General features: G+C 48.4%; 15 protein-coding genes across 15 annotated transcripts; 10 read left to right on the plus strand and 5 right to left on the minus strand.

Moving 5' to 3' along the window:
- The first annotated feature begins 49 nt into the window (after positions 1-49).
- On the plus strand, positions 50-3,187 carry OGAPODRAFT_16372 (uncharacterized protein). The gene has a single exon (XM_018354381.1). It carries the CDS (start codon positions 538-540, stop codon positions 2,323-2,325), a length of 1,788 nt encoding a protein of 595 aa, XP_018211822.1. The 5' UTR covers positions 50-537; the 3' UTR covers positions 2,326-3,187.
- Positions 88-3,188, minus strand: OGAPODRAFT_99946 (uncharacterized protein; the record flags this gene model as incomplete). The annotated part of the gene is made up of 1 exon (XM_018358112.1): positions 88-3,188. One exon carries the CDS (start codon positions 3,186-3,188, stop codon positions 2,322-2,324), a length of 867 nt encoding a protein of 288 aa, XP_018211823.1. The 3' UTR covers positions 88-2,321.
- Positions 3,189-3,951: 763 nt separating this feature from the next.
- Positions 3,952-6,305, plus strand: OGAPODRAFT_16373 (uncharacterized protein). The gene has a single exon (XM_018354382.1). The coding sequence runs from the start codon at positions 4,000-4,002 to the stop codon at positions 5,497-5,499; it is 1,500 nt and encodes a 499-aa protein (XP_018211824.1). The 5' UTR covers positions 3,952-3,999; the 3' UTR covers positions 5,500-6,305.
- A 253-nt stretch (positions 6,306-6,558) lies between these two features.
- On the minus strand, positions 6,559-7,563 carry OGAPODRAFT_12853 (uncharacterized protein; the record flags this gene model as incomplete). The annotated part of the gene is made up of 1 exon (XM_018353335.1): positions 6,559-7,563. One exon carries the CDS (start codon positions 7,561-7,563, stop codon positions 6,559-6,561), a length of 1,005 nt encoding a protein of 334 aa, XP_018211825.1.
- Positions 7,564-7,724: 161 nt separating this feature from the next.
- Positions 7,725-9,554, plus strand: OGAPODRAFT_8155 (uncharacterized protein; the record flags this gene model as incomplete). Its single annotated transcript, XM_018356538.1, has 1 exon — positions 7,725-9,554. The coding sequence occupies one exon, from the start codon at positions 7,725-7,727 to the stop codon at positions 9,552-9,554; it is 1,830 nt and encodes a 609-aa protein (XP_018211826.1).
- A 92-nt stretch (positions 9,555-9,646) lies between these two features.
- OGAPODRAFT_48407 (uncharacterized protein) lies at positions 9,647-10,684 on the plus strand (the record flags this gene model as incomplete). The annotated part of the gene is made up of 1 exon (XM_018355584.1): positions 9,647-10,684. One exon carries the CDS (start codon positions 9,647-9,649, stop codon positions 10,682-10,684), a length of 1,038 nt encoding a protein of 345 aa, XP_018211827.1.
- Positions 10,685-11,238: 554 nt separating this feature from the next.
- On the plus strand, positions 11,239-13,775 carry OGAPODRAFT_12856 (uncharacterized protein; the record flags this gene model as incomplete). The annotated part of the gene is made up of 2 exons (XM_018353336.1): positions 11,239-11,311; positions 11,344-13,775. 2 exons carry the CDS (start codon positions 11,239-11,241, stop codon positions 13,773-13,775), a joined length of 2,505 nt encoding a protein of 834 aa, XP_018211828.1.
- Positions 13,776-13,793: 18 nt separating this feature from the next.
- Positions 13,794-14,588, minus strand: OGAPODRAFT_8158 (uncharacterized protein; the record flags this gene model as incomplete). Its single annotated transcript, XM_018356539.1, has 1 exon — positions 13,794-14,588. One exon carries the CDS (start codon positions 14,586-14,588, stop codon positions 13,794-13,796), a length of 795 nt encoding a protein of 264 aa, XP_018211829.1.
- Positions 14,589-14,690: 102 nt separating this feature from the next.
- Positions 14,691-16,196, plus strand: OGAPODRAFT_47736 (uncharacterized protein; the record flags this gene model as incomplete). Its single annotated transcript, XM_018355560.1, has 1 exon — positions 14,691-16,196. One exon carries the CDS (start codon positions 14,691-14,693, stop codon positions 16,194-16,196), a length of 1,506 nt encoding a protein of 501 aa, XP_018211830.1.
- A 158-nt stretch (positions 16,197-16,354) lies between these two features.
- OGAPODRAFT_47656 (uncharacterized protein) lies at positions 16,355-18,076 on the plus strand (the record flags this gene model as incomplete). The annotated part of the gene is made up of 1 exon (XM_018355556.1): positions 16,355-18,076. The coding sequence occupies one exon, from the start codon at positions 16,355-16,357 to the stop codon at positions 18,074-18,076; it is 1,722 nt and encodes a 573-aa protein (XP_018211831.1).
- Positions 18,077-18,731: 655 nt separating this feature from the next.
- OGAPODRAFT_8161 (uncharacterized protein) lies at positions 18,732-20,186 on the minus strand (the record flags this gene model as incomplete). The annotated part of the gene is made up of 1 exon (XM_018356542.1): positions 18,732-20,186. One exon carries the CDS (start codon positions 20,184-20,186, stop codon positions 18,732-18,734), a length of 1,455 nt encoding a protein of 484 aa, XP_018211832.1.
- A 257-nt stretch (positions 20,187-20,443) lies between these two features.
- OGAPODRAFT_8162 (uncharacterized protein) lies at positions 20,444-20,923 on the plus strand (the record flags this gene model as incomplete). Its single annotated transcript, XM_018356544.1, has 1 exon — positions 20,444-20,923. One exon carries the CDS (start codon positions 20,444-20,446, stop codon positions 20,921-20,923), a length of 480 nt encoding a protein of 159 aa, XP_018211833.1.
- Positions 20,924-21,175: 252 nt separating this feature from the next.
- On the plus strand, positions 21,176-22,678 carry OGAPODRAFT_8163 (uncharacterized protein; the record flags this gene model as incomplete). Its single annotated transcript, XM_018356546.1, has 1 exon — positions 21,176-22,678. The coding sequence occupies one exon, from the start codon at positions 21,176-21,178 to the stop codon at positions 22,676-22,678; it is 1,503 nt and encodes a 500-aa protein (XP_018211834.1).
- Positions 22,679-22,702: 24 nt separating this feature from the next.
- On the minus strand, positions 22,703-23,447 carry OGAPODRAFT_76360 (uncharacterized protein; the record flags this gene model as incomplete). The annotated part of the gene is made up of 1 exon (XM_018356166.1): positions 22,703-23,447. One exon carries the CDS (start codon positions 23,442-23,444, stop codon positions 22,704-22,706), a length of 741 nt encoding a protein of 246 aa, XP_018211835.1.
- Positions 23,448-23,997: 550 nt separating this feature from the next.
- On the plus strand, positions 23,998-25,163 carry OGAPODRAFT_16375 (uncharacterized protein). Its single transcript, XM_018354383.1, has one exon. The coding sequence runs from the start codon at positions 24,035-24,037 to the stop codon at positions 25,127-25,129; it is 1,095 nt and encodes a 364-aa protein (XP_018211836.1). The 5' UTR covers positions 23,998-24,034; the 3' UTR covers positions 25,130-25,163.
- Positions 25,164-25,184: the final 21 nt, after the last annotated feature.

A 25,184-nucleotide genomic window follows, 5' to 3' on the forward strand; every position in this document is an offset into this window, starting at 1 on the left:
AATCGGTAAAATCAAAGTAATTAGGAAAAAAAAACCATGGAGCTAAAAGTCTACTTGGAGCAGCTAAAGAAAGGCCCTGCAAATATTCTGGAGCTGCTCGGCTACCTAGGTGCGTACCAAAAAGATGCCGAACGCCTGCAAATAGCATCAACGCTGATCAATCATACGCTCAGCGTATACAAGCTAGCAGACGAGGAAGTGCGATGGGTGATCTGCGATCTTCTATGTTGCAGAGTTGGTCTGGGCCAATTGGTGTTGCAGTGCAAACGGAAATTGGACGAGAATGTTGCGCAGGCACTGGCAGATACCGTCAGTGCGCCCAGGTTCAAACAGATTTTGACAAACGTCCAGCATAGCGAGCTGTCAGAATTACGGTCTTTGCTGACTGTACGGGTATATGAGGAGCTGAATAGGGCCGCCATAGAGATACGCAGTGACGAATTGAGGGAAGCAGCAGATAAATACCCGCAGTGTCTCCTTTCGCTGGCACTTTCTTCAGGCGTTGCTGACTGGAGGTTTGTGAACGGTTGTTTGAGGATGCACTCTGTGGATCCTTTTGAGAAGACCGTTTACGCTCGTTTGGTGGCCAAGTTTAATGAGAAAAATGACATGGTATTCTTAAAGCAGCTTTTAGGACTTATAGAGTCTGCTATTCACGACAGTAACGTTGCTGGCTACAATAAATTAATTGCCGAGCTCGATATCCACGATGGGCCCACAGCAGTCTCGTTTGTGGTGAACTCGCCTCTGGAACTGCAGAAGATTGTTGTTGGTTGTTTGCAGGTGGATGAACCACTTGTTCACAGGTTTATTTCGCTGTTCTCGTTGAAATCGTACATCCAGCAGACGTCATTTGGCGAACACGAGCGTTTGACTCGGCTTTTGCTTTTGTTGCTGCTGAGGCTCAACGATGCACAGATAAAGGAGATATCGACGCAAGGCGAGTTTCTCGATGCCATCAGCAACCATTTGGAGTCGAACTCGCCGAAGGTGAGGTTTTTCGGGATGGTTGTGGGCGATCTAATATACGAACGAATGAATAAAAAGCCAATGTTTGACATTGAGGAGCACAATCGGGAGAGAGAGAATTTTATGAGCAAAATCACTAAACGCATTCCCGACTGCACACTTGAGGAAGCATTTTCCATCATCAGAAGCAAAGAACAAACCATAGAAAGACAATACACAGAGACGAAAATTCTTAAGCCAGCTCCCGTCGTCATCGACTCTGACCCAGAGGATTCGGACGACGAGACGGTTCCGCGCAAACGCACTGTTCCGACGCCTGTCTACCTCAAGGAGGTGATATCGTATTTACAGGCAGACTCCCAGAAAGACCAGCTTGCATACGAAAAACACGAAATTCTGTACAAAGTGCTTGCTCCGCTGGTTCGTACGAAAGCAAACAGCCAGGAGCTCCATTTCTATAGCGAGGCGCTGTTGGACTTGGTATTGGGCCTTCCAAACTCGTATAAACTCGCCGACTTTGAGTCGTGGCGACTCTCATGCTGCATAGCCATATGCGTTGGGGATTTTGAGCAGGCGACGGCGTTCCTAATCAAGAGTTTTTTTTCTGGTGACATTTCGCTCAACAGACGGGTTTTGATCCTGAGCTGTTTGAGTCTGAGTGCCAGAGAGAAGGCAGGCCTCAATGACGAGTTTGTGGCCGGTAAAGAAAAGGTGCCTGGCCTGGGACCGCAGCGGCTACCAGAAAATATACACAAACAGTTTATTCAGTATGAAGAGCAGCAGAAACCGGAGCTCAAAAGTATCACCGAGCAGATGGATACGCTGAAACTGACGGGGACGGTCACGCGCATCTCGTCGCGACTGACCAAGAAAAAGCCGACCAAAACCAAAGACACGAGGTTCATCAACAACGAGCTGCCAAAAATGTATTTCCTGCTGGTTTCGACCTGGCAGTACGTGAACTCGAAAACAGGCTCTGGATTTGTGATTGGCCACTATTCGTCGATCCTTAATTCGCATTTTCTGAGGACACTCGCGCTGATACTCGACTGCGCAATTCCGTCCTCGATCCAGGTGCTGGACATGGTACGGGAGCTGGTTTTAATTTTAGCGGAGCACATGAAACAGCTGGTAGTGCAGTACGAGGAGATTGTGTTGGAGGCGGTGCTTGCCGGGCTGAGGACGGCGGTGCAATGCGATCACAGCCTGCTTCGCCAACTCGTCGGCCCAGAACTAATTGCTATGCGAGACTATCTGGAGATATTACTGGCCAATGGGGTTTTAGACGAAACTACCATACAAAACTGCAGCCATATAGTATCGGAGATCAACAGAATAGCGTCTCCGTTGGCCTAGGATTTTTCAGAGTCCAGCGGATACGTTGTTGGGTCCCAGCCGCTGATATAGTTCTCCTCGAGGCCATTGAGAGTCTCGAGGTCTTCTGGGGCCAGATCAAAGCTGAACACGTCGAGGTTCGGGGCCAGCCGGGCCTTGTTGGCGGTTTTTGGCAGGGTGATGAACCCTTGCTCAAGAGACCATCTGATGAGGATCTGGGCAGCCGTTTTGTTGTACTTGTCGGCAATTTTCACCACCACAGGGTCGGCGACTTTGTGGCCTCTGGCTAGCGGCGAGTACGCCTCAACGGCAATATCGTGCTGGCGGCAGAACCCGACCAATTCCGGCCGCTGCAGCCAGGGATGCAGCTCAAACTGATTGATGGCGGGCTTCACCTTGAGGTCCGGGTACGCCAAAAGCTCCTTCAAATGCTTGATGCCATAGTTAGAGACGCCGATGTTCTTCACCGTGCCTGCCTCGTACGCCTCCTCCAGCGCCTTCCAAGTCCCGTGTCTTCTCTCGCCGTCCGACTGTGGCGAGTGGATCAGAATTAGATCAATATACTGAATCTTTTTTGCCTTTTCCAGCGACACCTTGATGGCATTTTTCGTCTTATCGTAGCCGTGAAACGCATCTCCAATCTTGGTGGTGTAGAAGACTTCCTCACGTTTGCGCGACGGGTCCTCAGCAAGCCAGTTGGATATGCCTTCGCAAACTTCTTCCTCGTTGTAATAGAGGGCGGCGGAGTCGATGTGGCGGTACCCGAGGTTCAATGCCTCATGGACAAGTGAAACACACTGTTCAGCAGGAGTCTTGTATACCCCGAGCCCCACGGTGGGGATTCTGCGTCCCGTGTTGAGTAGGAGAGATTGTGCGGGGGCCATGGAAATATATTTAGCTTGCCAAGATAAAAAAAGCGATAAGAGGCATCTTGGGGGGAATGGCGGTGTAAGGGTGTGCCTTAGAGCAACACTTGTGGAAGACCTTTCAAAGCTCGGAGCCTGGAAAAAATGTAGAGCGATACCTTCGCCAAGCTCCACAGATGGCAGGCATCTTTTTCCGGCGGGGGTCTTTGGCCCGCCGTGTCCCTTACATTTCAAGGAAAATCTTGCGAGGACTCGGGAAAATGCGGGGTAACGGAGGCAGAATGGGTAATATGTGGACGGATCTCCCCACTAAGTCGTATCGCGCGCTACATGTAGCTAACCGCGCGTGCATCAGGAGATGTGCTGCATAGGGGGACGTCTGGGCGGGCGCAAATAAAGAGTTCTCCTTTGGTGAAGTTGAGTTTCCTCTGAAGCTCTTCAGGCCCACGACATTGGAATTGTGGGATCTCCTACTGGACGGATCGTACACCATTACAAATCTTTGGGCAAGCCACTACCCAAGACGGGTAGCCCCCGCCTCCAGGCGCCGCTGTACGCAGACGGACAAATTTTTCACCGTTGGTCACACTTTTGTGTCCGCCGCGACTCCGAGACATACCCTTGCTGGGGAATCACAATAAGCAAATTTTTTTTACAATCGCCGAGAAACAATTCCGGAGCCAAAAACGGACCTCGCCATGCAGCAGGCTGTGGAGACGTCTTATTAAAAATCTGCAACCCAAGCAGGCAACTTGTCATACCTTCTTGGCCATCTGGGCAGATATAGAGCCGGTGTTTCGCAAAATAGTTTGGCAACTTTTATTTCATAATGAGTGATCTGGAATCGCTCTCTGTAAAGGAAGATAACTACAAGGGAATGGGTGTGGACGACGAGGTGAAGCGTATCGACCTCTCGGCAAAATCCATTGCCAACTATGCCAAGACAAGGTTCACCGACCTTGTCCCATCGAAGGCGATGATGAAGGCCAACAAACACCTCTTGAACCCGCTGCCGGGTCTCAAACTCATCCCTGCTAGACAGTGGGTTATGTTTTTGTCTGCTTTTTTGGCCTGGACCTGGGACGCGTACGACTTTTTCTGTGTTTCCTTGAACGCTGCTAAACTTGCCACATACTTTGACAAGACCGTGAAACAGATTACGTGGGGGATCACGCTCGTGCTCATGCTGAGATCCGTGGGGGGGATTGTGTTCGGCTACCTCGGCGACAGATACGGCAGAAAATACCCGCTCTGTGTCAACATCCTGCTCATGGCCGCCATCCAGTTCGGCACCTACGGAGTCAGCACCTACCAGCAGTTTCTTGGCGTGAGAGCCATCTTTGGCATCATGCTGGGTGGAATCTACGGAAACGCCGCTGCCACCGCGCTCGATGACTGTCCATCCGAGGCCCGAGGCTTTATTTCCGGACTGTTGCAGCAGGGCTACACGTTCGGCTATCTTCTGGCCGTGGTGTTCACCAGAGTGCTCGCAGACAACGTCGACATGGGCTGGAAGTCGCTGTTTCTGCTGGGTGGCGCGGTTTCGGTGTGTCTGTTCGCTTTCAGATTCTCGCTCCCAGACACCAAGGCGTTTGTGCGCCAGAGAGAAATCGAGCAGTACAACAGAGATTGTGGCATTCCGCAGCCAACGTTCTCGCAAAAGGCCGCCGGCGCTCTCAAGAACTACTGGGCCATGATCATCTATCTTGTGCTGCTCATGGCCGGCTTCAACTTCATGTCCCACGGCTCCCAGGACCTGTATCCTACGATGCTGACGAAGCTGTACAACTATTCTGACGACCGGTCCACTGTGACGAACTGCGTGGCCAACATCGGCGCTTTTGTGGGCGGTATTGTCGTCGGCCACTTCTCCAACTTCATCGGCAGACGTCTCTCGATCCTCATCTGCTGCGTCTGCGGTGCCGCGCTGTTGTACCCGTGGGCGTTCATCAAAGGCACTGGAATCAACGCCGGGGCCTTTTTCCTGCAGTTTTGCGTCCAAGGCGCCTGGGGTGTCATTCCAATCCATCTGTCGGAGCTTGCTCCGCCAGACTTCCGTTCGTTTGTTGTCGGTGTCGCTTATCAGCTCGGTAACCTTGCGTCGTCGGCCTCGTCGACCATCGAGACCACCATGGGCGAGCATTTCCCGATCGACGGCCAGGACCCTTCGGAGGTGTTTGACTACGCTACCGTGATGGTCATTTTCGTCGGAGCTGTGTTCGCATACGTGTTTTTGATCACCCTGGTCGGTCCGGAGAACAAGATGGTGTCGCTCACACATAACATCGAGGAGGAGGAGCAGGATGTTGCCCACGAGAACCAGGTCTGATCACGTCTGCGCGTGAACGGTATTCGGTTAATTTAAGATAGCTTCTGCATAATCTGCGCACTGTTTGCTCATGTGCGACGTGTCCTGGTGGCATTGACAAAAGCTTAATACTGTGCGTTGTAGCCATTATACTAGTTTATGCTATCGCTCATTTGCAACCTTGAAATGATCGTTGCGCAACTTATGGGCCTGTTCAAAGCTAGTCCCCAACTGGTGACAACGGAGAAGCTTACCGTCTTATGACGGCTCAGACGCTTCAGCTGTCTGCCAAACTCAGCGGCTTTATGGCGGACTGGGACCACGAATGGACCTTCAGATGCGACTGTCTGTAGAACGCCTTGCCACAGTCAGGAACAGACACGGAACTAATGAGCCATGCGACGTGAAACAACAAAAATCTTTGGACCCCTGAATCTACGTCTTTGGCTACTGCTCGCCCGTTGGCTTCCGTCTTGCACTCAAAAGCCGTCTCGACTGGGCTCTTCTTTGTAGGGAAGCACAGACAGATATCCAGCTTGGCTTGTTCTGGGACCCGAAGTTGGCTGTCCTGCAGAAATCAGCACATTTCACTTCTGGTGGACAGAGATTGTGTCTTATAGCCGAAGTCTAGCTGTTTAGAAAGCACTTGGTGAGCCAGCCGGATAATCGTCTGAATTGTTTATTTTTGGATGAGTGGTGCTCGAACTAAAAAAAGTATATGGTGTAATCAACCATCGGCAGAGTACCACACTTAACTGCTGGACTCACAACTCGCGCATGCTCTGGGCTCAACTCCGTATAGTTGTCTGGCTGGTTGCTAAAATAATCCTACAAGGAGTAAATCTTCTGAAACGGTAGCAGCTACCTTTGGCCAGCTTAAGTGCCACAAAAACAGGTTTTGACTACCACCTGTCCAAGATAGGACCCGTCGATCAAAATTACAACTAGATATGGCTTTTCATATTGAGTACCAGACAACCAGGATACACTCCCAGCCTGCTGTTGATTGTCAGCACCTGTAACCATAAAAACCGTCCCAGACCGGTTACCGATCGCCTTAAATAGCTAATGTATCTCCAGCTACATTTCATCCTCCAGTGGAGCAGGCTCCTTGACCCCCTTCTGCTCGACGATCAATTTGTACTCCTCCGGGCGTCTATGGCGGGCAAAGTTGAAAGCCCTGTTTCTTGGCGGGTAGCAGCTGTCGAGATCAATCTCGGCCCAGACAAGCTCGTCACCTGTGGTCTTGGACTTGGCAATAATCACGCCCTGGGGATCAACTATGGTCGATCCTGCAATCATGGAATACTTGCCGTCATCGGCGCCTGTCCGGGCAGAACACAAAGAGTAGCAGCAGTTGTGGTAAGAATTGTACTGTAAACACAGCTCGTTGTGCAAAGTAGCCATTGCCTCAGACGAGTCGGAATTGACCATCTGGGACGCCTTGCCCGGTTCTGCGACATTGGAAACGGGAGTGTTGTAGCCAATACAAACTATTTCCGCTCCCTGAAGCCCCAGAATTTTCCATGACTCAGGCCATCTCCTGTCGTTGCAGATCAGCTGCCCGATAATGGGTCCTCCATGGCCGGTTCCCGTTCCCGGCCATCTGAATGCTTTCCAGTTCAGGTTGCCTTCGAGAAAGTATCTCTTCTCGAGATGCTGCCATGGAACATTCTCAAGCGGCTCTTTGTCGCCGGGCAAGAACATTTTCCGATACTTGTTTAGGTTATTTCCTGCCTGGTCGACAAAAACGGACGTGTTGTAATGTTCATCTTCGTCCGTCAGCTCTGCATACCCAACACAAACAGCAATGCCATACTCTTTTGCTTTCTCAAAAAACGGCTTGAAAGGCTCGAACTTGGTAATGTCGCCTTTTTGGTACCATTTGTCGAGCTCTGGGCCGAACGGAATAATATACCGAGGAAAGAAGGTGGTGAAGGTGAGTTCTGGGAAGTTGACGAGCTTGACGCCTTTTTCGTGCGCCTCGTCCAGAAGTGCTATCATGCGCTGAACCACATCCTCATAGGGAGTGTCAATGTCGATTCTGCCAACCTGGGCAGCAGCCACCTTTAGCAATCTAGTCATGATTGTGAGATCTCCATTCTCTTATCATATATATATCTCATATGCATGCGCGGGCAATGCGAAAAAAATAAACGATTCGAGTTCGGGCAACTTGCAAACCACCAAGCGCGGGCAATGTGGAAAAAAAAAACTATTCATGCTCGGGCAGCTCACAAACAACCATGCCTCCTGTTCAACGGCCCTACAGATCGAGAAGAGTGCGGCCATGCGACAGGTGTCGAAAACGAAAATCCGGTTGTGTCATCGAGGGAGAGCCGCCGTGCCAGCTGTGCGCTAAATTCAACCTCCGGTGTGAGTTCACAGATAAGGCACCGCCTGTGAATCGGCACAAGCAGGCTAAAAACCATCAAATTGAGATAAATCCTGCTGCGAAGATAGCGTACAATGATTCAGTTGCCGACTTGACATACACAGATGACGTCGTGAAAACAACATTTGATCCTAAAACTCTTGAGAGGAGGAACGTTGTTCATGCAGATCACTTAATTTCAGACGCAGAGATCTGGAACGAGCTTTTTGGGCTGATCGTTGGTTCAAACCAGTATAGCAATGTTGCTATAACCTCTCCCGTGACTACTGGAGACGACGAGGAACACTCCTCTATTGATGCTTTCAAAAAGTACCAGAACGTGTATCTATATAAATCTGGCTACATTGGTCCCGTTATCCAGCATCTATCCAAAAATCTAGAAAGTGCAGAACCAAAAGAGTGCCATATCCGCAAAGTGGCCCAAGCTAGAGCCGCAGAGTATGTGCTCTTCTTGCGCAAACCAACAAACTACGACGTGCCTGGTATTAACTCGCTTATACAGCAGCTTTTCAGCCCGCACATTCCCAAACTCATGGTGCTCTTTCTCAAACACGTGAACTCATACTTCCCCGTTTTTTCGCGCGGCCGCTTTAATACCTTTGCCAAGCAGGACCCAAAGGTCTTTCCTTCTGCGCTTTTTGGCAGTCTGCTTGCTGTCACCGTTGATTGGTGGCACAGACATCCAGAGTTGAGCCTGATGGAGTGTCCGACAGTGGACTCTTTGGTCTCTGCTACTCGGGCGACAATACTGTCTGAGACATCAAACCCCTGCTACGGAACCCTTCAATCGTGCTTGCTATTGTCCCAAAAACTGGCACTCGAAAATGTTGAGCTTGACGGGACTCAGGAATTATCTTTGCTGAGCGTTGCATTCACCATATGCCAGTCTATGGGGATTAATGTAGAGTGTCGTCATTGGAACATCCCTGACTGGGAGAAAAGAGTCCGACGACGGCTATGGTGGACACTATTTGTCCAGGAAAAATGGTTTAGTTTATCTCTTGGGCGGGCAAGTTTAATATCCAGAGACGCATGGAACGTATCGATGGTTGACGGCTCTGATTTTGCGTTCTACCCGGATTCATGGGGATCACAGGAGCAGCACGAATGCGAAGTGCGTATCTTTAGTCTTGTAGTGAGTGTGACCATGGTGATTGATGATTTAGGAGAGCTGAACAGTTCTCTGCTGAGTTCAGCTCATGACAGAGCTAAGGGTTTTATCCAGCGCATTGAGACACTGAGGAACGAAAATTCAGATATTTTCAATTTGGACCAAATTTTATCTGGCGGCCGAAGTGCGGCAGCACTGGTTGTTGCAGCTCTGACGGCCAAGGTGCTAATCTACAGCACTCTTCTCCGTTTGATGGAAACTGAGGCCGGAGAGGACCAAGTTTCCAGAACTAAGGTCGAGCAGGAATGTCTGGAGCTTACTGTAGAGGTTCTGGAAATCCTCGGGAGACTCAGGCCGCACCATTTTGAGTCTTTTTGGTACTCTTGGTCGAGGTTCAACTTTGCAACCATCGCCAACTTTTTCCTCCTCTTATCGCGACTGTGTCCTCCTAGCCAAGCTAAAGCTGTTGAATCGAACATGGCCAAGCTCCGGTTTTTCTTCCAGAGTAGGTCGCTGGTGTTCCGGCATCTGGGCCTTGCCATGTGGATATTAAATGTGCCTGAATACTAAATTCGCGCTGTCTAGTTTAAGATAAGATCCGCTCCTACAAGTTGCCCGATCGGCGATATATAAAAAAAAAACCATCAGAACTGAAATCAATCATGACTGACCACAAGCCGAAAGTGCTGTACATACCCTCTGTCCAGAATATTCACGACGAGACTGCCTGGAAGACTCTGAACCAGAAATTTGAGGTCATCACGTACGACTGCAAATCGGAGGAGGAGTACATTGCCGAGTTGCAGAAGCCAAACGGAAAGTTTGCCGGTATAGAGGCCATCTGTCGCTCTTCCTGGCTGAAAGGCCAGCCGTACGTGCACCATTATCTATTCAGAGGGGAGCCAGTGAAGGCGTTGCCCGACACGGTGAAGATAATAGTCCAGTCCGGGCATGGCTACGACATTGTAGACGTCGACTACTTGACAAAAAGGGGTGTGCTTTTTTGCAATTCTCCTGACTGCTGTACCATTGCAACTGCAGATGTCGGTGTTGCCCTTGTTCTTCAATCTTTTCGCTACCTTACATATGCGGAGCACTGTGTTCGGACCAACAGATACTATGAGTCTGCACCGCTGGCTCTGTGGGGTGAAAATCCGTCTGGAAAGACATTAGGAATAATTGGACTCGGTAACATCGGGTTCCGTGTGGCAGTAGCGTGCAAGGCGTTGGGAATGAGAGTGGCATACCACAACAGAACCCCGAAACCAGAGTATGAGGGGAAATTAGAGGATCTGAAATACTTTGGAGATCTGAACGACATGCTCGCCGTTACCGACTGCGTGTTTGTTGCTTGTCCACACACACCTGCCACGCACCATCTGATAAATGCAGAACGATTCAAACACATGAAGGATCGCGTTCGACTGGTCAATATAGCCAGGGGACCGATTGTTGAGGAGGCAGCTGTCATCGATGCTCTTGAACGGGGCCAGCTGGTAGGAGCAGGTTTTGATGTTCACGAGTTCGAGCCGAAAATCCACCCAAAACTTATAGAAAACTACAAAGTGACATTGCTTCCGCACGTGGGGGTGACCTCCATCGATAGTTTCAAGGCTTTTGAGAGGAAGTGCGTTGCTAATCTGGAGGAGTATTTCTACGGCAGCGGAAAGCCAGAATCTGTTAACAAGATTGGCACATGAGTTGGAATAGAGAATAAAGTATAAAAGTTTCCCTTAGAACCACCAGTGAAATGAAGTAAATGCTGAAAGGCTCTTTGTTAGCCTTTTGGGAGCAACTTTATTTGCTTTTTGGGGCTGTTAATCCGCCTAACGCAAACTGTGCAACCATCAAAAATCTAAAAGAAGCAGGACTCATTGAAACCCGTGCTACAGATAGATGAGATTATGGATCCAAATTGCAAAGAGAGAAGGTGCGCAGAAGACGTCTTTGGGAAAACTAGCGTTTGTCCATAATTATCGATGCGTAGATGCCAAGTTCTCCCTTCAAATGTGTTTCTGATACATTTATGTAAAAGGTAGACTTGAAAGCTCAAAACATGCTAGAGTCACAGAAATAGTGGCATCACCAAGCCGTCTACAATCAATATAAAATGCAGACATTTTTCTCTATTTTTTTAGGTGCCTTTTGCAATGGCTTATCATATTGATAACAGCGTTATCGCGCCTGATTAATGTTGCCCGAAGCTAAAAAAATTCAAGGTTTATAAAGTATTTTCATACCCTAAACTACACAAATGTCTCGAAGATTCGAAGTCGAAGACGTGCTCCAGCAGCTCACTGAAGCTCAAAAAATTGCTCTCATCGCAGGTACGTCACATCCCCCGAATTCTAATTCACAGGCGCTGACTACTGGCATACGACCGGTCTGCCACAGTTTGGAATTCCCAAAATTCGTACTTCGGACGGCCCAAATGGTATTCGTGGCCAGAACCACTTCAACAGTACTCCGACCGCATGTATCCCATCAGGAACAGCCCTTGCCTCCACTTGGGATGACGATCTTTTGTTCCAAGTGGGCGTATTGTTGGACAAGGAGGCCCGAGCCAAAGGCGTGCACGTGATTCTGGGCCCGACAGCCAACATCCAACGTGTTCCTCTTGGCGGACGTGGGTTTGAGTCATTTTCGGAAGATCCGTATCTGTCGGGAATCCTGTCTGCGGCGTACATTAAGGGGTTTCAAAAGTCAGGTCTTGCTGCCACCATGAAGCACTTTGTCGGCAACGACCAGGAGCACGAGCGTTTCAGTTCGAATTCAGTGATCTCGCAGCGTGCCTTGCGAGAGATATACCTCCGTCCGTTTGAGATCGCGATCAAGGAATCCCAGCCCAAAGCTATTATGACAAGCTACAATCGAGTCAACGGAGTCCATGTGAGCGAGGATAAATACCTGCTCTCTGAGGTTCTCCGTCACGAGTGGGGCTATCAAGGCCTCATAATGTCAGACTGGACAGGCACCTACTCCACCACAGAAGCGTTGCTGGCTGGACTTGATTTGGAGATGCCCGGCCCCGGAATATGGAGAGGAGCTAACCTCAGTAGGGCGTTGGTTGCTGGCAAAATTTCGGATGACGTATTGGACGAGCGTGCTCGTAAGGTGCTCCAGTTGGCAAACAGCGTCATAGATGCGGGAATTGAGGACAATAAGGCAGAGGAGCAGCGTGATACCCCTGAAACAAGAGCGTTTTTGAGGAAAATAGCTGGTGAGGCTGTCGTGCTTCTCAAAAACAAGGATGGTGTGCTGCCACTGAAAAAGGAAAAGACTCTGGTCATTGGGCCAAATGCTATTTACACTGCGTACTCTGGCGGTGGATCTGCTCTAGTGACGCCATACTACACTGTGTCTCCATTTGACGCTATCAGCAAGGAGATAGGCCCGGAGAATGTGTCGTTTCAGATTGGAGCATATTCTCACAGATACATGCCTTCTCTCGCGCGCTATTTGAAGCTGGACAATGGGAGTACTGGAGTGCGGTTCCAAATATACAACGAGCCATTCGAGGTTAAGGATAGGGTTGCCGTTGATGATCTGACCCTAAGAGATATCAATTATTTCCGGATGAATGACTACGTCAACCCGAAATTGAAGTCAAACACATTTTATTGCTGTCTCACGTCCAACTTCATTCCCGAATCAGACGGCACATTTGACTTTGGTCTCAGTGCTTACGGAACTGCTCTGCTGTTTTTGGACGACCAGTTGATCATTGACAATTTGCACAATCAGAAACCTGGCGAGTCTTTCTATGGAAAAGGAACAGTGGAGGTGCGAGGATCGTATATTGTCAAAGCCGGAACACCGTACAGGTTGCGTATCGAGTTTGGTTCGTCTCCAACGAGCATGTTGCACCAATCGAATCCTGTCTTTTTCGGAGCTGGGGGCCTGATGTTTGGCGGTGCTCCGCGGATCAACGACGAGCAGGAGATTCAGCAGGCAGCAGAGGCAGCTCGCCAAGCTTCACAGGTTATTCTCGTTACAGGGCTCAATAAGGAATGGGAATCTGAAGGATCGGACAGGAAGAACATGAAACTTCCCGGCCATAACGACCGCCTAATAGACTCCGTCTTGGACGCAAATCCGTGCACAGTCGTGGTGATTCAGGCAGGGACGCCAGTTGAAATGCCTTGGGAGAGCAAAGCAAAGGCTTTACTGTACACCTCTTACGGCGGAAACGAAACAGGCAGCGGAATTGCAGACGTCATTTTCGGCAACGTCAACCCTGCTGGGAAGCTGCCCCTTACCTTCCCCAAACGCTTAGAAGATTGTCCTGGCTACCTAAATTTCGGAACAGAAAACGGCAGGGTTCTCTATGGTGAGGATGTTTACGTTGGCTACCGCTTTTACGATACACTGGGTGTGTCTACGCTGTTTCCATTCGGCCACGGGCTGAGCTACACCTCTTTTGCTCTGTCTGATTTAAAGGTGCACTACGACGACATGCTCGAGGTTGAAGTTCTGGCGAAGAATACAGGTGACCGTGCCGGTGCAGAGGTCGTTCAGGTTTACATTCATCACAACTGCCCAGCAATTAAGCGGCCATTCAAAGAGCTGAAAGGATTTAGCAAAGTATTTCTGGAAGCAGGAAGCTCCCAGAAATTGTGTATATCGATCAACGGGAAGTTTGCCACTTCTTACTGGAACGAAGCTCGCGGTAAGTGGATTATGGAGGCCGGCAACTACACTGTTCTTGTGGGAACGTCCAGCGAGGGTGAGTTCTTGGAGCAAGAGTTTACTGTTTCCCGGCCTCTGGAATGGCTAGATAGACTTGTATAGAGTACGATTGGGATTACCTTACAAATAAGACTGTCCCCTTAATTCTCTTCCCGGCTTGGCCCATGTGAACAATCCTCTCTTGGATGTTTTCAGCCCCATACGCACAAACCCAGATAAGATATTAACGGCACAGCACACTCCATCAATAACTGGCACACTGCGTCCCTCCAGTGCTTCTTCCACGGCAGAAGCCATATCTGCCATCCCTGCACAGCCGAGAACAATACAGTCGGCGTCTTGCTGTTCGACCAGCTGCTTTGCACAATTGGCCATCAACGAAAGAACCTCCTCTCTTGGTTTTGTCTCCAGCTCCTTGACAGTGAGCTTTGTCGACAAAAGACCAGCACAGAATTTATCCAGACCGTAGCCTTGCACTGCGTACTGGTGACGGATCTGTGACCGGTACCCAGTGCAGAGAACTCCGAACTTTCCACCAAGCATCCGAGCAGTGTAGAAAGCTGCCTCCATAATTCCACAGCAAGGGATGTCGAACTCTTCTCGAATACAGTTTACCAGCGGATGATCCGAAAAACAGCCAACAACAACGGCATGGACCTGAGAAAGGAGAGGGTATGCATCTCTAAGACACTCTGTTGCCGATATGACGGAGTCTAAATGACTTTCGATAGTCACTGCGGTCTTACCAGCTGGCCCAGTATACCCATAGACTGTTGTGTCTGGCGGAAGATTGCTGGAGATCATTTTCAGACAGGACATGGTCATCGAGACTGTGGAATTGGGATTGACAAACATAACCTTGATGGAGGTTTCCAAACCCCCTACGGACGGAAGATCTTCCAATTGCAGAGACATGAAAAATATTAGGTCGCACTGGCTATCCTTTTTATTTTATATGCAGGATCGGGCAACTTATCTGCGATAAAAAGGAGTTGGCTCGGCCCAATCGAAAATAGCATGTTTTCGTATCAAAGAGGGCAATTCGATCTTGTCATACACAACGGGCTTGTCGTGGTGGGCTCCGATGTGATGCCACCGTCGACATACATTGGTGTCAAAGGCGGCATCATCGAACAGATCTCAGCAACGCCGCTCACGGGGAAAAAAACCATAGATGCCGAGGGAGGCTATATCATGCCCGGCGGCATCGACTCGCACGTCCACCTGTCGCAGAAAAACACTCCTGCTGGCGACACTTTTGAGTCCGGAACTCGTTCTGCTCCACCAGGAGGAACTACCACGGTGATCCCGTTTGCAATCCAAAACTCCAAAGAGGACTTTGACTTGGTTTCTGCTGTTGAAGAGTACCACACGCAAGCGAAGAACAATTCCTACTGCGACTACGGGTTTCACGTGATTATTTCCAACCCCAATGACAGTATCCTGAAGACCCAGCTTCCCCTATTGGCACAGCAGCACGGAATCACCTCAGTCAAGGTGTACACGACTTATCCGAGGTATCGTCTTTCCGACGAGCAGCTTCTCGATATTCTCTTGTCGAATCGCAAGTTGGGAATCACAACAATGATCCATGCTGAAAATGCGGATATCATTGACTTCATAGGCAAAAAACTGGAAGAGAAGAAACTTACAGACCCGTTTTACCACTCCGTTAGCCGTCCAAAAGTAGCTGAGGACGAGGCTACTTATCGGGTGATCTCTTTGTCCAAAATGATAGATGTTCCTATTTTGATTGTGCACATGTCGTCTGAAACCGCGTTGGCTACCGTCAGAGAGGCTCAGAACAGTCTGGTGCCAATTTTTGCAGAGACTTGTCCACAGTACTTATTTTTGACGGCCGACTACTTGAAACACCAGTGCTCGCACCATGTCCACAAAGATGACCCCTTTGAAGGAGCCAAGTACATTTGTTCACCGCCATTGAGACAATCTCAAAGTGAACTCGATGGAGTGTGGAGAGCCATTCAGAATGGAACGGTGACTGTGTTCAGCAGTGACCACGCGCCGACTGTTTACGACCACCCGCTAGGGAAAAAAGCTGGACTGGTGAACGGAATTCCCCATTACAAGAAGGTTCCAAATGGGCTTCCAGGAATTGAGACCAGAATGCCGTTATTGTTCTGTAAAGGTGTTGAAACAGGCAAAATAACTGCACAACGGTACGTTGAGCTGTGCTGCTCGAACCCGGCAAAACTGTACGGCCTAGATCGGAAGGGAACAATTGCTGTGGGCAAGGATGCCGACTTTGTTATCTGGTACCCAAAGGGAAAAATGACACCATTCACTCTGACCAACTCGATGCTCCACCACGGCATAGACTACTCGCCTTTTGAAGGAATTGAATTTACAAATTGGCCAAGATACACGATTTTGAGGGGTTCTGTAATCTGGGATAGAGATAGCCACGGTCTGGTGGCCTCGAAAAGTACAGGTCAGTATGTAAAGCGGGCAGCATCCAGCATGCCGGGCCCCGTGGGCAAGTTGTCCTACATTTTTGAGTAGCAGATGTATTTCGCAACCCCGAAAAAATTTTCTTATCTCCAATCTCTGATTTCCAGATTCGCGATATTCTTTCATGCACGATAGGGCAACTTATCAGAGTCTCGGAAGACTTTTCGAAACTATAAAAACGAGGCTCAAGTCGGTAAACCCTCATCAAAATGAACGTTCTCAAACGTTTTGACCACTTTGTGTCCGTGCGAGACGACACTGAGGATGACGATGAATTGCTTAGAGCCAATCGTGACTTAAAACCGACCCCTCCACAGGAAAGAACGTGGAAGACATACAATTACATTGTGGTGTGGTTCCAATCAGCGTTCGGAGTTAGTTCGTGGAATACTGGATCATCACTCATGAAAGCTACAGGGCTTCCTTATAAACACGTTATTGGCGGGGCTATCATAACTGCCTTCTTCTGCTGTTTGCTGGTGGTTGTTTCTGCCCGGTCGGGAGCCGATTATCATATTGGGTACCCTGCGGTGGCAAGGGCAGTCTTTGGAGTGCGGCTTGCCAGCTTTTTTGTGTTTGTGCGTATGTTTGTTGCTGCCTTGTGGTTTGGTGTCCAGACTTATTATGGCTCGAGATGTTTCGATATTGCCCTGCGCTGTGTGTTTGGCCATAAATGGACAGACATTCCAAATCATCTTCCTGACAGTGCTCAAATTACGACACGGCTGATGGTGGCATTTTTAATATACTGGATCGTGCAATTCCCACTGATGTTTTTGCATCCAAGGCAGATCCGTTGGTTCTTCACCGTTAAGGGTATTATCATGCCTATTGCCGCTTTTGGTCTTTTCATCTTTTGTATGATCAAGGGAGGTGGTCCTGGAGACTATGATATTGGTGTCAGTGTGGAAAAGGTCACTACTACCGGAAACGAATGGATTCATATGATCAACTCTATCATTGGATCGGTGTCTGCAATGATCATCAATCAGCCAGACATTGCTAGGTACGCAAAGAAAAAGCACAGTGCCATCTGGCCCCAATCAATTGGCTACATTCCCTCGACTCTTGCAATCTTGTTGATTGGCATGGCCTCAAATGCTTCCATCCGCAGAGCTTACGGAGAGTCATACTGGAGCATGTGGGATCTGCTGTCTGCTATACTTGAGAACGAGTGGGGCCCAGGCACACGCTGTGCTGTGTTTCTGTGCTCTGTCTCATTTGCTCTCGGCGCAGCAGGTACAAACATTTTTGGCAACTCCATTCCATTTGCTGCTGACCTGTGTGGTCTGCTACCAAAATATTTCACTATTGTTCGCGGCCAGATTTTCCTTGGGCTTCTGGCGTGGGGAATGGTCCCATGGAAAATGATCAACTCTGCAGCCACGCTTGTCTCCTTTCTCGGGTCATACTCTATTTTCGTCGCTCCTTTGCTCGGGTGTCTGTTATCTGACTTCTACATCATCCGTAAAGGCAACATCCATGTTCCCTCATTGTACACGAAGAATCCGAAGGGAATCTACTATTTTTACAAGGGGATCAACATTTGGGCCGCAGCTGCATGGATCATTTCCCCGATTATCGCCATTCCTGGCCTTTACAGATCCTACCATCCCGAAGCCTTGACGCAGACAGCCTCGAACATTTTCTACGGTGGCTGGCTGTACACCTTTATCATTGGATTTGCCGCCTACACTATTCTCGGCTTGATCTTCAAGCCTAAAATATATCCCGATGAGTACAGCGAGACTCCCAAAACATGGGAGTATATGGTCGAGACCAACGGCTTTTTCGAGGACGACGAGCCAATCAATGGCGTTGGCTACCCTGGAACAGTGGTTGAAGTTGAGAAAGACGTTGCTTCTGGAAGCTACGAGCACAAGAGCGACCTGCAGGTTGTCATGAGTGCGAGATCCGTGGGTCAGATGTAAGATGTAATCACGTGTAAGTTTTAGTCCGCCGAACAGATTTTATTATGTGCGAAATTTATTTTTATCGAGACATATCTTTCCGACGTAGATGAAAAAAAGCTGATTTCTTGAAGTTATGACATGCTATTTGTAACATTAGTCAACAGGTGAAACCATTTGACAACCAGCCGTAAAACATCACCTCATGTCTCCATATTGCAAACGCTGGACCCTAAGTCTACGATGTTGCTACAAATAACAGATGGTTACGAGAATTAAGAGATCAGAAAGTCTGTTCTTACTTTCAGCCGCTATCATAGAATGTGGGTAATATTGCAAGACTATTAAGAATTATGTTTAGAAGATGAACCTGAGATGATATGGCAGATAGATAGTATACTTACAACAATTTGTTCAAGGCAAGCAAACGGATTTTCAGACAACTGTCGGGGCAGTATTCTTGCCCCATCAACAGCGTGCGGAATAAACAGATTGATGATGCTATTAGGCCAGGATCTGATATTTGCTTTTCTTGCCGCGGATTCGCACCAACTCTCTCATGGAGAAATCACATCACACACGTAACCATACAATGCAATAACATGACTGTATTCTAATGCTATAACCTCAATTACTACAGATACGTCGGTTGCCGCTCAAATGCAAATATTCTATATCACTTTAATGCGATCGTGTGAGCAAGAGAAAAGGCAGCATAGAGAGCCAGCATCCACCAGAACAAGGTGGCCACGCCGTTTCTATTTGACCACGCGAGTACTCTAGCACCAATCAATGGTGCCACAAATGAAGCGATTCCACTGGCGCTCATCGCCACACCATTTAGGAAAGATACACTTTCCGGTGGCGTAGCACGATGGAGAAGAATGAAGATATATGGAAAACACGTGACTCCTCCAATTTCCTTCAGCAACACGCTGATGTATGACAGAACAGTAGAAACAATGGTGTCATCTTTGCTCTCGCCAAATGCTGCAAGAGGGAGCACAAAGTAGGCTATGATGAACACAGAGACGCCAAGACGGTATGCTCGCAATATGCCAAATTTTTGTTCCAATATAGGGGAAAGGAAGAGCACCATTATGATTCCAACCAGTCCTCCAACGGATAGCATGGTTCCCACCTGTTTATATGACATGCCCAAACCGCCCTTTAACCCAAGTGGGAACTGCAAGCTTTCCGGCTGGAAGGGAGCGGACAGAAAAACGGGGAGGAAATGAGAATAAATCAGAATGTGCGACATCAAGAAACACTGGCTGATTATGATATGGACGATCTTTGAGTTTAGTCCGAATTTATTTCTGGGTTTCGTTGCTGCTTCGGATGATGGATCGGTTGCAAGCTCAATTTCTGGCTCAGTCTCTTGCTCGCTAAGTAGGCTGTCATCAAGCTCTATTTCAAACGGATCCTCCTTTATTATACGTTCATTGAAACCTAACTTGCTGCGAATGCTATTTCCCAAAGCCAGGCCAAGGTCAGAGTTATGCTTTATTTGCTGGTGTGTTTCTTGCAAGAAAAGGAATGCTATAACGCAAACCAGGAATATTAAAGCAGCTATCACAACGTTGGCTGTGAAAAAAGGACGATCGCCAAAATCGTCCGTGTTGCTGGGTATGTTGATCAGCTGAGAGCTCAGAAAAGGCCCAATCATAAACCCAAGATTGTAGAAAAGCGGCACAATCGAAAAAGCCAGCGATTGGTGCCGTTTTTCGTGAGCAATTTCTCCGAGAATAGTCCGAATAGTCGACAAAGTGTTGTTGGTGACAGCAAATACAACTCTTGAGATAAGCAGGCCAGTGAAGCTTGTGCTGTTTGCTATTATCACCAGCGAAACAGCCTGTCCAATCAAACTAATAAGCAGAACTTTCTTTCGGCCCCAATAGTCTGCCTGGAAACCCCAGAAAAGGTTGAAGATGATATGGAAGAGGCTCCCGGTTGCAGACAGATACGAGATGTACACAGTGATTTTGCTCTCATCTGAGGTGGCCGTGACATACTTAACTAGATGATACATGTAGGGAAACGTGGACGTTTCCCCAATGGAGTCCACCAGCCTCACCATGGAGACGATCGCCACCTGAAACAGTGGGAAGTCAGCCAATATCTCAATCATAGTCAACCGCCCAGCTTGATTGGAATCTTTTCCACCTCAATTGTGGAATGTCGGCTCCCCTTGTGCCACTTGGTGCTGCATGGGCGCGAAAAAAGGAAAGCCGTCCGTGCATTCAAAGAACAAAAATAATCACCGATGAGTCCGTGCAGTCCGCATTTGAAAGGTGCTGGACCCTTCCTCGAAAAGGACTCCAGAAAAAAAAGTGCAACAAATTCGTAACTTATACTTCATCCAATCTTCAAATTCTCATCTAAAACATGAAGTTCCAAAACCTTGCTTCCGTCCTTGCCCTTTCTGGCCTTTCAATGGGTGCCACGTCAACAGACACAGCCTCTGCTGCTGTCACTACGTACTCCCTTGTTATCTCCAGATACGGTGCATTCTTCACTAAGGTGATGACTTCCACCGTTGGCCAGTCCATCGACTACGTGGATCAGTATTTGAGTGACAGCAACATCCTTGCTTATACTATTGGCGATTCATCTGGTTCGGCTGCTTTCTACAGCAGAGCTTCAGTCCTGTCGTCCGAGTCGTCTGCTTCGGCAGCCAAGGCGGAGGCCACAGCTACCACCACCACAGAATCAAGCTCTTCTGAGGAAGAGACTTCAACCTCGGCCTCTGAAACCAGCACAGAGTCGTCCTCATCGTCGACCAGCAGCTCTAACGGAGCAGCCGGTTTGCAACTGGGAACAATCTCGGCTGCTATGGGTCTATCTGTTTGTCTTATGTTGCTATAATAGATTCAAGTAGCCTGATCTTATTTTGGCTGGATGCCTTAAAATAGCAATTCCGTAAACGTTGGTCGATCCGACGCTGATCAACGTCATTGCAGAACATTGCATTCCCGAGCATGCCGTCGAGGGCTTGCCAAAAGCTTTGGAGTTCGTGCAATAACAGTCCACCACGCACCTGTGTAACGCGGAATTATAATGCCCGTCTTCTGCTACCTTTTTTATTTCCACTTACAATCAGGTCTTCTTCTAATTAACATGAAAAGAGTGGACCTTAGAGAGCAGGTGTCTGGCTTTCCAGCCCTCCAAGTTGGCTTCTTGCTGCTAATGCAAGTAGCTCAGTATACAGCAGAGCTTTCAACAGAATGCTACATTTGGCATATTATCAAGAGTTTCCACACGGCCAAAGCCCACGATGAAGTGCTCAAATATATAGGCTACCTCGCTTTTGCCGACGGTGCCCCACAAGTCCTTACGTACATCTTCTGGGCCTTCCAGGCCGAACGTTACGGGCGCAAGCCAATCCTGCTGATTGGCCTGATTTCCCTGGCCTTCGCTATGCTGCTCTACGGCTTTGGAAGAAAGTTCTATCTAATCTGGATAGCAAAATTTGCAGCTAGTCTGCTAAATGCTAATCACACTCTGGTGAGAACTGCTCTAGGAGAGTTGACTCCATCACTCAGCCACCAACCCTTGGCATTTTTAACCATCCCGGTCTCCTATTTCGTGGGATCATGGCTTGGACCTCTCATCGGCAATAATCTCATTACTCCATGGAATGGACCGCCTCCTGCTGATGCTCCACCTGACAGACGGTTCATCAAGGTCTTTCCGTTTGCACTCCCTAACATTGTGCTGGCCATCATTCTGCTTTTCACGGCACTTTTAACGTTCCTCTTCTTTGAGGAAACTCATCCATATCTTGACCACCAGGCAGATAGAGGTCTTGCCCTTGGCAACGCCATTAGAGAGAAGTTCGGTCTCTCTTCGTCCAATGGGACTTACAGCCGCAAGTTTGATAGGGCAAATGATGGTCTCGTGAATGGGGAGGACGACATCGAGCTTCAAGACCCTATGGGCTCCGCAGAAGACAGTTCTGCTCCGATTTTTGCCTCATACAGCAGACAAAAGCTGATTCAGATGATCATCTCTCATACTATGTTTGGTTATCTATCTGCAGTGTTTGCAAAGCTTTCTGACTCTTACTTCACGGAATCGCTGAAAAAAGAGTCCATTGGGTTTCCCTTCATGTTTAAAGGGGGATGTGGAATTAGCTGGGTCGATTTACCTAGTATTGTGACTAGGTGTCTGGTGGTTGCCATCATAGTGACCATTATAGCCGTTCCTCTTGCAGCAAAATACGGTGCTATTCTTGGTGGCTACCGCCTCAGTCTCGCGGGCTTCATTTTCACCTTCTTTTTCCTGCCATTCTTTGTCTTTGTTGCTCCAGACGTGACAGGAATCTCTCAATCTGCATACTACGGCTTCCTTTATGTTTTGCTCATGGCACAGAACACAATCTTTTTAGTTGGACTCGCACTTGCGGCTACATTGCTGAACATTCATGTTTCTTCCGAGGACCGTAACATTCAGACGGCCATTGCAATGGCAGCATATGCCGGAATGAGTTATTTCGGAACGATTTTGACCTCCTGGGTGAGGACTCTGTTCAATAATCTGGGATTACAAACAATCTTCTGGTGGCTCCTTGCCTTGATTTCGTTGTTTACACTCCTACATTCACGCATGATTGCCAACTAGACAGTTAATTGACTTATATAGGTAATCAGAACACAAGGCTCATCAGAAGCAGAGCAGCTCCTCCAAAAGAGACACCGGCCAATGTTGCCGCTCCTGCCGATGAGGACGAACTCGAGGAGGAGCTTGTGGACGAAGAGGAGGTTGAAGAACTGGTCGATGTAGCAGAGGAACTGGATGAGGTAGAATCGCCAAGAATATGACTCATGGTGGTGGACAATTCGTCAGTTGTTGCTGCCTCGTCTGGTTGGTAGGACATGTAGTAAGATCCATTAGCAAATCTAGGCACCAGTGTAGCAGTGTAATTGGTGCCAAGGTCGGAGAGTCCACCATCAATTCCTTGGAAGTACAAGTAGTACGTCGAGTTGTAGTCGACTTCTTTGAAGGAGTAAAGCATCGTTCCGCTGTAGTAGACAAAGTGAGTTTCGATCACAATTGGCTCAGTAGTACCGGTAGTGTTGACAGTCACCAAACCAGTGTCTTCGTTGATAGTCCAGTAGAGTGGATTGTCCAAGTAGCCCTGCGAGGTCTGAGTGATCTCGTAATAGCCTTCGTCGGTGATAAAGCCGGTGAAGTTGTAGCAGGTCGAGCAGTCAGGGAAAACGCCAACAATGTTGTCTTCGTTATATTGAAGGGGAACGGAGGATCCTGGCGGGAAATCAGATGAGTGAAGACCGCCGTACATAATAAACTCAGAAGAAGCTGCCAAAGCGGCTCCGAGCTGAGTGAGCAAAAGTCCTGACGTTTGGAGAAGTGTCTTAGCAAGCATTTTGAGAGAAAAGAAGCTACCTAGGACGGTGAAAATTTTCTTTGCTTATGGTGATCCTTGTGCAACCGGTAGTCGGTCCACAATGCTACCGAGAGCTGGGTTGTTTGCCAGCTGCAGCCAATAGGAAAGGACTTATCGCAAATATCGCCTGCCAAATTTAGATATCTGCGACTCTCAAATCAGGATTGTGCTTTTGAGCTCAGCTTTATTATTCAGGGTCTTGTGTCACTTAAATCGATTTCCGGAAAAAGCCAGAAAATTGGTATTGCCCCAAAAAAAACCAAACACCGACATTATTGTTTCTTGGCATGCAGGGTCCGGATCCGTTTGCCGGCTCCCAGCCTCGCTTCATTGGCTATGATTCAAAATCCCTCACAATCTGCAACCAGCTGCTGTGCTTATGTGTCCTGGCAATTAGTAAATCTTACGTTCTCTGTGGCTATTTTTACCTTTTTACTAGAGAAGTCTTTTCCGGATTTAGGAAGTGAAAAAATATCTTTTCCATCAGTCATCCCGCCCACATTTGAGGAGATTTTTGCAAAGCAAGATTCAAAAAAATTTCAGGTAACATCAAAGTTTGCTCACCAATCATGAGACTCACGACTGCCTTACCTCTTCTTGCAATATGCTTGAGAACTACCGAAGGCGCCATTCTTAAGAGAGAACCCGCAGTGGTGCCTCTGGCTAAAAGAGACGCAACAACTACTGCTCTCACGGATTCTGTGTGGACCACTACAACTGGCACCACCACTACGACGTTTACACCCTACGCCTTTGATGGAGTTACGGTGGATGCTTCTCCTGTCACCTCTTCGGCAACTCCCTGGGTGTCTCTTGACAGCTCTGGTATTCCGTATGCAGTCACCCCGACTGTGTCTGAGGACTCGACTACTTCTGCTTCGCCGACCCCTACGAACACTGCGTACCCTACTCCACTAGCTGCTCCACCGGTTTTACGGTGTATGAACGAGCGTGTTCCATCAAGCAACGATCCGTTGTGTATCTCAAACGCTACCAGCTTTGTCGCTGGCGAGACGTATTGGATTACCTGGAATCCTCTCTATTGGAATCCCGACAACGATGATGACGGAGTCTCCAAAGTCCAAATTCGTCTGCGATCATACTCCGAAGACACAAACTCTTCTGCCTTCTACACTACTGACTATGCTTCCAATTCAGATGGGTATATAGCACTCACTATAGACTCGGACTGGATAGACGAGGGAAATGATGGCTGGGTGCAAATTGTGTTGACTCCTTTCCTTGACAATGATGACTTATCAAGCAAGTACAGCAGTTACGAAGGACCTGCTGTGAAGCTTGTCTCATCGCAGGGAAGTATTGAAAGAGTACCATCAGACAATGGTTCCAGCAGCAGTAGCAGTTCTTCCACCACTTCGAGTTCCACTTCTACCGCTACCTCAACGTCAAAATCGTCCAGCCACAAAAGTAAGGCCTCTGTGATTGCCCCAGCAGTGGTGGTTCCTGTCGTTGTTGTTGGACTAGTTGGAGGAATCGCTGCGTACATTTTCATGGCCAGAAACAGAAGAAAGGTCAAGGAGCAGAATAAGAATGCCAACGAGAATCTACCAATGGAGTCGCTCCCTCGTGGAAAACACGATGATCACAACTATGATGGAAGATCGCTCAGAACAGAGGCTACTGGAACCAATCCGTTCGATTAGAATCAACTAATTTGTCTAATTAATATGGTAGAGCAAACTATAATTTACTGATTTA

Source organism: Ogataea polymorpha (assembly GCF_001664045.1).
Source record: "Ogataea polymorpha strain NCYC 495 leu1.1 chromosome Unknown OGAPOscaffold_3, whole genome shotgun sequence".
Taxonomy (NCBI): Eukaryota; Fungi; Ascomycota; class Pichiomycetes; order Pichiales; family Pichiaceae; genus Ogataea; species Ogataea polymorpha.